The sequence below is a fragment of the Belonocnema kinseyi genome, chromosome 5 (assembly GCF_010883055.1).
Source record: "Belonocnema kinseyi isolate 2016_QV_RU_SX_M_011 chromosome 5, B_treatae_v1, whole genome shotgun sequence".
Lineage (NCBI taxonomy): Eukaryota > Metazoa > Arthropoda > Insecta > Hymenoptera > Cynipidae > Belonocnema > Belonocnema kinseyi.
The window spans coordinates 45,681,373-45,693,324 of NC_046661.1; the positions used below are offsets into that span (position 1 = coordinate 45,681,373).

At 32.0% G+C, this 11,952-nt stretch overlaps 1 protein-coding gene across 2 annotated transcripts in view; it reads left to right on the forward strand.

Annotated features, from left to right (window-relative positions):
* Positions 1-568: 568 nt before the first annotated feature.
* The window catches only part of LOC117173274 (protein mesh), a 57,456-nt gene continuing 46,072 nt past the window's right edge, over positions 569-11,952 (forward strand). For both annotated transcript variants that reach the window (XM_033361748.1, XM_033361747.1), the window contains exons 1-5: positions 569-789; positions 1,525-1,768; positions 4,393-4,634; positions 9,267-9,454; positions 9,953-10,268. In XM_033361748.1, coding sequence (XP_033217639.1) covers positions 616-789; positions 1,525-1,768; positions 4,393-4,634; positions 9,267-9,454; positions 9,953-10,268 — 1,164 coding nt within the window. In that variant the 5' untranslated portion in view covers positions 569-615. The remainder of the gene's footprint in view (positions 790-1,524; positions 1,769-4,392; positions 4,635-9,266; positions 9,455-9,952; positions 10,269-11,952) is intronic.

An 11,952-nucleotide genomic window follows, 5' to 3' on the forward strand; every position in this document is an offset into this window, starting at 1 on the left:
CGCTTCAATTAAAAGAATGCACAAATCAAAATCACATTTTAATCATAGTTTACAGAGGGCATTCAAGTCAAAGCGCGGCACCATATGCCCACTTATACGTTGCAGTTTGTACATTCATTGACTACATTTCAAAATGAAAGCACATATCTAGGTTAAAAAACCAAGCCGAAGTGAGAAATTAAATTATTTTTTTAATAATTTCAAATGCACATATTTTTTCAATATGCAGCCGCGTATATTCAAGTATGATTAAAAACGTAAATTTAAGACTGAAATTACATGCATACGAAGTAATTACATTAAAATATATTTAAATTAGTAAAATCTGACAGCAGCTCGTATTTCTATTACATTTTTATAATTAACTCGTGCCCGGAAAGAATATATCACTTTTTTCCTTCTATCGGTTCAAAAGTAGGGCAAAGGGTCTTTTCGAGTTGTAAACGTTTACATACCTGTTGGTGTAAGCGCTAAAGATAAGCCTCTTATCTTTTAGGAGAGTCGATGATATCAGTCACCGTTATCATTCTCTATTGCCCGAATATACCTCAGTTTCTCTCTAGATACCGTGCTGATGGTTAATCTTGAAAGATCTTTTTTTTTAAATAAGTGAAAATGCCGATTCACAGGCCACGAAGGTTTTCGAGTGATTTAATGTTACTGGTGAATTTCGTTTTGGTGATAAACGTCCTTCATGTTTCTGCCAAAAGCGAGAACGACCTGTTTGGAGATCATTTTCAAATTTCACCTGAAAACCAGGAACCGTTTTCAGAAAATCATGATGAACCGGTGAACAAATTTCTTCGATTTTGGTTTAATTAGTGGGCTTTGACCTTAATTTCGATTGAAGGGTGGTGATTTTTAATTGAATCGAAAATTTCCTTTAGTTTTTTTTTCGAGGCGATGGGAAATAAAAATCATATTCTTGGTTTCAATAAAAATAGAACAAAAGATCTGTTTCGTTCTTAATGATAGAAAAAACTTTCTTAAATTTGGTTTTAAACAGCAGAAGGGAAAGGAAACTTGGGTTTATCTCCATGAAATAGAAAGTGTAAGTTCCGTTCCTATCAGGGCTGGCTTTTGATGGATAATGGGTCCGGGAAAATGGCCCTAATTGCTTAAAATAGAACCAGCACACCAGGATTTCCCCCGAAATCCCACCTTACTAGTACAAGCCTGGTTACTATTTTTGAAGAATGAAGTCAGATAAAAACTAATTTTTTGGCAACTTTTGCTTTCCCTTTGTGTCATCTTTTTATCATTTCTAACAAAAAAGAATATTATATTTTGATTTTCGCAACCCAAAATGAATGTTTTTAAAGAACTTAGGAAACTTGACTTTCCTTTTTGAAAATGGCACTTTTTTTAATAATCTCAAAAAATTATAAATCCTTTTTCAATATAGAAATTATAATTCCTCTGAAATACGAGTTTTGTTTATTAAATATGGGACACTTATTTTTCGTTTACAATTAAATATGGAAAAGGTGGTATTATTAAAATTACAACCAAATTTTTCGTTAGGATTTGAACGCAGAATCAAAAAACGAGTCTTTGGCTTACGAGTTAGATGATCTAAGAGATAAGGATCCAGAAAACGAGGAACCTTCATTAAAAAATGAAAATGACTTGGGCAATCAAAGTTTTGAATATCCGGATTCTCCAGAAGAACGGAAAACGGATTCTGCCCCTTTCGGATCAGAAAGTTCATTTCCCAAGATTTCAAGTCGTATGAATGGTGATACCAGCGGTAAATACGTAAGATACGGTAAGTGACAATGTCATCAATGGGTGTGACCGTTTTACTTTAAAAATAAAGGTCTGGTCATTACTTGATTAAATAATCGAATATAAATTGGAAAAAAACTGTTGCATTGTAAAAAGTATTGTAAAATACAAATTTTCTGATCTGAGTTAAATATGTTTTATACTGCTTATACAATTTTGTAACAACAGATCTGTTTCAAAGTGGCAATCTTATTATATCCGGTAAATGTAATGACTACAACTTAATTTATAAAATTATGTGCTATGCAGTTGGAATGAAAGTTTGACTTTTCCAGATTTTGAAAAGCCCCACCTGTTTGGCTCGGTTTGTAATCTCTCGTGAACAAATTCGGTAGTATACTATGACAATGCTGAATATGTAGCGTGCTTTATCTTTTTTATCAGTTACTCACTTCCACATGAATCGACGATGAATCATGTTTCGGAATACACCTTTCGTAATAAATTGATTCATTCTGTGTGGAAAGTTTCTATACGAAGTGATTTTTATGATTGTTATGATGGTTTCTATAGAAATTATAATAATTGTTTTATTTACACTTTATAAAGAAAAGAGATTTCATTTTCTTTATTATTATTCTTTATGATTTAATTTCACAAGAAGAAACGGGCAATATAATTCTCATACTGAAATAAAAAGGTGTTTTCCATTCGTTAAATTTTATTTTAATTTTACTGTGAAGAAACGTATAGCCTAGATACTTTTATTTCTACAATAAGAAAGCTATGTATAAATAAATTTTTTGAACGCCTCATATTTTTATGTTTAAAGCATGATTACTTGTTTTGTCTAAAAGAAGATGAGTCATATTATGCCCCCATTAGATAGTCTAAAATAGAGGTACATGATAATAAAGTCGGTCTGTCTTTTTCCATCTTTTTGTATTTGCTTTTTCTTTTTGTTATTCTTTAGTTTTTTCCATTTTCAAACATTCCGATTCCTCTTTCATGAATCGCTTTCCTTCCTTTTTTTCTTCTTTTATTTTTAGTTTCTTAGCTTATTATCATAATTTTTTGTGTTCAGCTTCTTGTTTTGTCAAACGTTCAGCCTTCTATTTCTTTATTCGCTCTCCTTGTTTTCTCTATTTAAATGGGTACCTCTCAGGGCCCCCCCACCAAATTTCTGGCTAGGAGCCTGGTACCTCTTGTTCTATTTGTTTCTTCTCTTTGCAATCGTTCCCCTTCATATACATATTTTTATATGCTCTTTTTTCCCTCTCTTCTTGATTATGATTACCACTTCCTCGTCTCGTTTCTGTTAAGGTTCCTCCTCCAAATTGTTCTACTTTTTTATTTACGTACTCTTCTCCCTCTTGTTTTTCACAGTTCCTCTCCTCTTCTTCTTCGTTTTCTTCTTACTTTTCAGTTTCTTCTCGTTTCACATGTAGCGATTCCTATTTTTTTGAACCTCTCTTTCCTTTTTCAAACGTATTAGCTCTTCTTGCTTTCTTATGATTTTATGTAGCTTCGTCTTTTTTCAAATTGTACTTGCGGCTGTTACATATTTATTATAGAATGTGTGTAACAGCGTTCTAGAATGATCACAGAACATTAAATAACAGTAAAGAAGCGCTATTCAAAAACTGTTTTAGAACTGTTACAGAATTATTACAGTTTTCTTTCCTGGCATATTTTAAAATTCCGTAGCAAGTCAAAGTTTGTAATATCCCTAATGGCTTAAGTTAAAAATGTTTGCTCATTAAAAATGAAACGTTGAAAGCAACTTGAATTACTTTGAAAAGATTTCTTATTTCGGATTGTAACTAACTAATAAAAGATTAATTTAAATTAAAACTAGCAGCTTTTGAAACGACTTCTTTTATCTTGTTGAAATGTTATCAATACTTCTTATCTTTATACTGACATTAGAGCTCAGGTAACAATTTTATATGTTTTGGGATTAAAATTAATGCACGTTGAAAAAATTAACTTTTAAGTAATCAACCTTAAAATCAACTCTCTAAATATGAATCAGTGACAAATTCACTGATTGAAATAGCAGTTAGACATTTCACTGAATAATCAGTGCTTTCGTACTTATTCGCTAATCAGTTGAGTAACACTAGAGTAAATCATGTGAAACATAACCTCCAAGTTTCAAAGTTAAGCGTTGTTGTTACTCTTTTACTTACCTAGCAAAAATTATTCCTTAATGAAATACATTTTTTAATTTTGGGTCTGTAAGTCTGCTGAATTAACTGTGGGGAAAATATACTCTAAGTCATATAAAAAGTACTTACTTAACGGGTGCGTACATGCCAGTCCAATCTTGACAGTAAAGTAATATGTGAGGTTATTTGTCATTTAAAAGCATCAAAACTTTTCATATTTTTTAATATTCGATCATATTTATGAGTTTCAAGTTTTTAGTATAATTATTTCACTGAATCCACTAAAATATTATATTATTATGACTTCTAAATTGACATGGTATAGTGGCTGCCAACTCTCTAAAGTGTTTATTTCACTGAATGAATAAGTCACTTTTCACTGAATGTCATTAGCCTATTTCAAACTATTTCAATCAGTGAAATCTCACTGGCAATCAGTGACATTTCACTGATTCAGATTCAGAGAGAAAATCTTGTTTATTTTTTGCTTTAGATTCTGATGCGCCAGATGCAGATAGATATGCACCCAATAATGACAATGGACCTGCCATGTATGTTTTGACAGAGGAAAGATTACGAACCATACGCTCGAATTTCATGTATTGGTATTTTGATAAGGGCGGTGACAATGATAGAGGTGATTATCAGACAGATATACATAATTCGATGCCTCAAATCCATAAGAATTTCAACTTCCAGCTGCCTTTTTATGGGTTTCGTTTCAATTACACAAGGGTGAGAATATATTTAATAATAATAATAATTGAAGATTGTTATTCATGTTTCGTAAAAAGTATGAAAGTTAGTTTTTTATGATTGATTATCATAAAAGAATGAAGTTTGCAATTTGAAAAATAGCCACATTCTCCTATCATTAATTAAGTTTCTATGAACAATTATAAATTGTTATCGGATGACCAAACATAATAACGTAGTGTTAGTATTAAGTAATTTTTAGTCGATTCCTTTATAAAAACGGTAATTATTCTATCACAAATAACGAAAGCAGATAATTGTTTATAAAAGTGGATATAAAAATTCTTCCTTGCCTTTTATAAACACTGTTAAAATACTTTTTTTATTCAAAAATAGTTCGAAAGTGACAATAAAATGACTGAAGTTTGCCCATCCCGATGAAAGCATGTGTATCCACTTATTTTCTCATAATAAATTGATACATTTTTAAACTTCTTTATCCTACGACTCTCCACAAAACATTTCTGAATAGTAGCTTTACTAATTAAAGGTATTTTTGAAAGAATGTAAATATTTTCAAGGTGGCTGCAGCTCAGGAAATACCTGAAAATTAGAGTAAAGTCAGGGAATTTTTTTTAGTTGGCAAAAAGTTAAGGATCCCAGGTGGAAATTTAAGTCGGGGGCTGGCCATTTTACGGCCGGAGAGCCCGGCTTTAAGCTGGGAGCTGGCCGGGGAGCCCGACATTAAGTCGGGCTGTGGCCGGGGTTTCCCGTCGGAATCAGACCAGCATCGTCACGCTCCGCTGGCCAGCGTCTGGCTATGGAGCATGGCCTGGAGCTGGCCGGGGAGCTCGACCGTAGCCCGGACAAGATCAATTGGTGCTTTACAAGATTTAAATGATTCGGGTTTCAATTGTATGAAGAGCATTAGTCACTAAATTAGGGAATGAATTTGATTAGTTTTTACTGCAGTATTGGAGCATATTAATATATGAAATTCCACGCGCCCAGCACAGACAACATTAACTATTTTCACGTAGTCGTTGAGAGACAAGAAAAGTATTTAAAAAATAAATATTAAATGATTGCAAGTATTTTGACTTTAAATATTAATAGTAGTCATTTTTAGAGTAAATACATACATTACATTTTTAAACATTATATTACAAATAAAATTTTTAACGCTACGGGGTATCGAAGCTACATATCTATACCTAAATCTAACGCCTAGCAGTCGGGAGTGCTAACCAATGCGCTAAACCGAGAAGTTGAAAATCGTTGAAAAAACCATCCTCAAAAGCTACAGTTCACAACAGTTAAAGTACCAAATAAAAAAAATATAAAATTTTTAACGTTGGAACTCAGAAATTTAATCGTGAATGTTAAAATCTTCTTAAAAATAAAATTTTTTTACTTTCGTGTAAAGTTTGGTTTTTAGGTGTTTTATTCTATTTTTCGACGTTTAAGATTGATATAAAATGTAATTTTTTTCTGAACATTTCCAATTTTTCGAATTTCAAAAAAGTGTCATCGAATTTTTGTCACAAAATGCATGGTTTGTAAGTCTGAACTCATGAAACTTTAAAATTTGTAGTGTCAAAAAGATATTCACCCAATATATTTCGCCGCGTGGAAAATCCATGCGGGTATACGCATCCATTTGTTAATGTAATCAGAAAAGGTAATTAAGTTATAAACAAAGTTTAACAAGTTTATTATTGTCAATCAGCGCCCGGCCAGTTACCGTCGGAGCATTCGATCATAAGATTTGTCCGATCAGAGCCCAGTCAGCCCCCGACTGGGGTTTTGATATAAATTTTGGCTAGCCAGTCTCCGACCAGAGCACGGCTAGGCTCTTAAAAAACAAACATAGCCCGGTCAGTCCCCGACCAGGAACTTTGATGTACGAGGGCTAACCCGGGCTATTTCCACACGGGATTTTGAACAAAGAAATTGAAAAAGTGAAGGAACATGTGTAACTGCCCAGAATAATCAGGGCTGCCACACAGTCACTTATTATAGTCAATTTTTTTTAAATCACTTTTTAGTCACTTTTTAAAATGAAAAAAAATCACTTTAGTCGCTTTTCGTTCAATAAATTAAACCATGGGTTAACCACTATTGAATTCAGGTATGTCTCTACCTATTTCTGAATTTTTTGCCGTTTTTCTAATTTTAAGGGATTTCAAAAGCTTTTTAAATTGTGTATCGTAATTGAAAAAAGATTCCAAGGGATTTTTAGTAGTTTTCAGTAATTTAAAGGAATTTGATTTAGAAGAAATTTAAAGATATTAGAGTATTTCTAACACTTCCATGGAATTTCAAAGAGTTCAATTTCATTTAATTTCACTAATTTATTCACAAGAATGAAGGATTTCATAGGATATCAAATATTTGAAAAGATTTCAAGGAATTATTTTTAAGAATTTAGGATATTCTAAAAAATTCCAAGGTATTTTAAATCGATTTAAATAATTGTAAGGGATTTAAAACAGTTTTAAAAGCTATTAGGGTACTTTTTTACATTCCAAGGAATTTTGAATATTTTATAAAAATGGCAAGGGATTTTAACAGATTTTTAGGGATTTGAAATATTATGGGGGTTTTTAAATATATTTTAATAATTTGAAGTAATTCCCAAAAAGGAAAGACATGTAAGGGAATTTAAAAGATTATAAAGAAGTTTCAATTGAATTGAGAAATTTAATGGGATTCTTAAGGATTTGAAATGTTTTAGGGTATTTTAAAAGATTCCAAGGTCGTTTCAAGAGCTTTAAAGTTTAAAAAGTTCCAATGTATTTATAAGGATTTTAAAGATTTTAAGAAATTTACAAAATTTGGATACGATTCTAAAGGAGAAGTTCGGAAGATATTTATAGGACAGAACAATTTTACATACCCATAAGGCTTTGAGATATTTTAAAAGTTCCAAATGGGTTTTTATAATATTACCGAGAATTTCAATAATATTAACGGATTTTTAAAACTCTTAAAGTATTTAAATAATTTTTTAGGATCCTAAATTCATATACATTCGTTTGAGTTCGTTGGCATTCTATTCGTTTTTTAAACCCCTTAATTTTTTTAATTCACTCAGTTCTACTAAATTCAACGGATTTTTTTAGTTTCAGTTTAATTCACCTCACAGTAAAAACGTTGCATCGCGTTTATCTAACGAAAGATAAACTTTATCGGAAAAAAGATAAAATTTATCTAAAAAAAAGATGAAGTTTATCTGACGTAAATGTTTTTTTTTGACATAGGTTATATGTCAGACGGCTGCGTCAATTTTCACAGGAAAAATGTCCTTCACAAATTTCAAAATCCTCGCGTTATTCAATTTTAAATATTCTTACTTTATTTCACTAATTTTAAACACAAAAATCACTCACCTACATTTAATGAATACACAGTCTGCATTTTGGTTAGTTCATACCAAATAGTGTTTGTTTACAATTTTTGAAATCTACATCAGAGTCGATAGAAAACTGAAGATTTGTTCAACAAAAGCAAGGGACTGAAGTTGGCTGAGGGTTCTTACTCAGGCATCTTCAGTCCCTTACTTTTGACTGACATATAACCTATGTGAAAAAAATATTTACGTCAGATGTACTTTATCTTTTTTTCAGATAAATTTGATCTTTTTTCAGACCTTACTTTGAGTTTTTGGATATTTCATCAAATACTTCTGCATTTTTGTCAGTTCATTTCAAACTCACTAAATTCAATGATTTTTTTCATGTTTTGAAATTGCTTTCAGTTCTTTTGAATTTTTTAAAAATTAAACCTAAATTTCTGTAAATTTAATAAATTTTTTTTCAAATTCCGTTAAATTTCTTTAAATTCACTTCAATTTTATTGGAATCAATAGAATTTTTTGGATTTTTTCCAATGCATTTAAATTCTTTTAAATTGAACTTGAGTTTTTTTGAAGTCTTATGAAACGAATTATTTTGAATTCTTTAAATTTCAGAACATTAGTCACGTTTTTAATGCACATTAGTCACTTTTGTCACGTTTTCGATTTAAATAAAGTGCTCTTGCACTTTTTAAAAAGTAAATTAGGCTGCCGGAGCCGTAAGAATAATAAATGAAACACTTGTTCTTAATTTAAAAATTTTGTATGCCATTTATAAAAGATTCTTGATCAAAAATGCTATAGGATTGGAATTTTAGTCTTTAAATATTAATAGGAAGAGATTTAAGAAATTAGTCAGATAAAAATTAGGGTAAATCAGGGAAGTTTAAGAATGAAGTTTTTCGGTTGTTCGGTATTTTATTTTTAAAAAAGTAAACTCTTTAAAATTTATTTTTTGTGTGCATTTTTAGTAGTCAAATAAAAGAATACGAATAAATTTGTCCAAAATTGCTGTAACAGGCTCTTTGCAGAATTGTCTTGTCTTGCATTCAAAAAGAAAACCTTCAAATAGGATTAAAATTGTCCTCTGAAAATCAATTTTTTCACATGAACTTTTTTGGGTCAATTGTGTGGCTGGAGTTTTGCCTTCACTCTGTCCTCGCTATTCCCTCGACACATAACATTTTTCATAGATTCGTCTAGGTGTTGCAATGGTGTAAAATGACTAAATAACTTATATTACACTCGTAGCTTCTGATAAGTTTATATAAAAAGCTATTTAAATTAATAAAACTATGATTTTTAATTTGCAGTTATCCATGCATGGTTACCTTGAATTCAGTGATCCCCCGGAACATTACACTTATCCCCTAGTGTTTCCAAATAAAGATTGGCCAAAAAAGAACGATCCTAGTTTCATTGGGATCTTTTTCAGCAAATGCAGGATTGGTAGATTGCGACCCACTGATATCGATCAACGAAGTCCCGGAGTTTATTTTAGGTAAATGACAGTTGTTTGGCGGTAACGCAACATTTTTATTAAATTAAAATTAATATTGAATTATAATACTCATAATAATAATGATTAAATTACAATATTTTTGTCAAAATTGTTTAGTCTGTTCTAATCTACGGAAATCTAACACTTCAGAAACTATTATATAACAATTTTATAAGACATTTATTGTCTTTGTATCGCTAATAGCCATAACAATATTAAAAAATCTAATACTTCTTTTGATAAAATAACTTTTATGATCCAACTTTTGGGTAATAATCATTATGTAACGTTAATGTAATTCTTGTGTATATAAATCTTACGTAACGATTATTTCTGCTTGGAAGAAATGAAATTACAGCTACGTTAACTTTAAAGGAATTACAGATAAGATGAAAATTTTTTGTTTTTAATGTTAACTAATTTTGTTGTTAAAGATCCATTCTCGTCAATTTCATTTTATTATTTGTTTTATGAGTTCCCAAACTTTTTAAATTATAGGATGGAAAGAGATTTACAGTCGAGACAAGATCAGTTCGGCAAAGAGATGTATGAGAGGGTAAAGTGGGACGTTCGGGAGGGTGTTGTGGGTGCAGATACATTTAATCCAAAACACGCTGTCATTGTCACTTGGAAAAATATGTCTTTTGCGGGTGGAATAGACAACTCCCTTTATAAGACCAATACTTTTCAAATGGTATTGGCAACTGATGAAGTTTACACTTACGCTATTTTTAATTATCGGGAGATTCAATGGTTAAGTCATACGGAAGCAGGAGGCGATACAACTGGCGGGGAGGGTGGAACACCTGCATTCGTAAGAAATTTTTACCTTATATTGCATTTTTTAATATAACTAGAATGTAATTTTAACATGATTGTTGCACGACCAACGAGTCATTGAAATACAGTGTGTCCCATATTTATAGGGCCACCCCATTTTTTAAGGATAATTTTTTTTCTATTGGAACAAACTGCACCAAATTTTTTGAGTGAATAAATGAGTCGAGTTAACGATTTTTCCTAAAATATAGAGCTCGCAATTCCATTCGTTCATTTATTTGGGCATTTTTTCGAAAAAAATCGGTGTCCCAAATTATTAGGGCCACTAAAAAAAAATTCAATTTTTCCGAAAGAATTCAATTTATTCAACAAAATACGTACATATAAAAAGATTTTATTCACTAAATTAGTAATTAATAGTATTTTCGCCATTTTTGAATACCATTTTCATTCGCTTTACCATCGATTTATTCAGATTTTCGAGACTTTTCGCGGTGACGTTGTTCCATGCTGATTTGATCGCTTCCCTCAGCTCTGCGACCGTTGTGTACTGCTTTCCGTTGTCATACACATCGCGTACCATCATGCCCCAAACATTTTCCATTGGCTTAAGGTCTGGAGAGATCGCTGCCCACGCGAGTACGGGGATCTTTGACTTTGCCAACCAATCCTTCGTAGACTTGCTCGCATGTATGGCTGCGTTGTCCTGCTGGAAAGTCAATTTTGCAGAGCGGAAACGACCAAGGTAGGGCTTAAGATGTTCTTCTAGCACTGCCTGGTAATCTCCGCTTTTCATTTGATGAGAAATAAAAGCTAAGGCCACTTTTCCGAAACCGCTGTATGCCCCCCATACCATGACGGAACCGCCTCCAAAGTTTCGGGTTGAAAAATAACGAGGCTCATGTCTCAGATCACTCCAATAATAACGCATTCCGTCAGGACCATCTAAATTAAATTTTTTTTCGTCAGACCAGATAATCTGAAAAGCAAGTAAAAGACCCAAGCCTTAATTACATAGGCTTGAAGGAACTAATTATTTGTTATGAGAAAAAATGCACTGTCCAAGTATGTACCTTTGACCATTCGTGCGTCCAATGCAGCTTCTCTTCTGCAAAATTGTAGCGTGCCTGCATATGATGAGGTTTCAGTTTAGGCGCTTTTTGCATTTTTTCACATACTAAATTAGGGGAATCCTTCAATACTCGATGCACTGTACTTTTGGACACTTGAGGAGCCACATTATTTTTTATTATTCTGCACCCCTTAGTTGTTTGCGAGGCGGCGGCGACTATTTTTCGTTTGTCACGATCTGAGAGTTTTGGCCGTGGTCCACGTTTCTTCTTCATTATTTGATTACTTCTATTCTTTATATACAGGTAAATAACATTTCTCGATCGGTTTATAAGCTTCGCTATTTCACGTTGTGATTTCCCACATTTTTCATACGCATCAATTGACAAGCACAATTTAACTGGCAAAAAATGCATTCGGAAGCCTATTTATACCAGGAGTACACATATGTGCATGCCAGGTAAAGCGAGAAAAACCCGGGAACTCCCGCTACTTACGGGGATCCCCGCAATAAAAATAGGAGAAATATTTATTTCGAACATATCGTGCGAATATACACTTTTAAAATAGGAAAAATACGTCAATAATCCCCAAAAAGAATGTATGTGGGAAAGTATGTATGTGAAAAATCCTCGGGAAAAATTTAA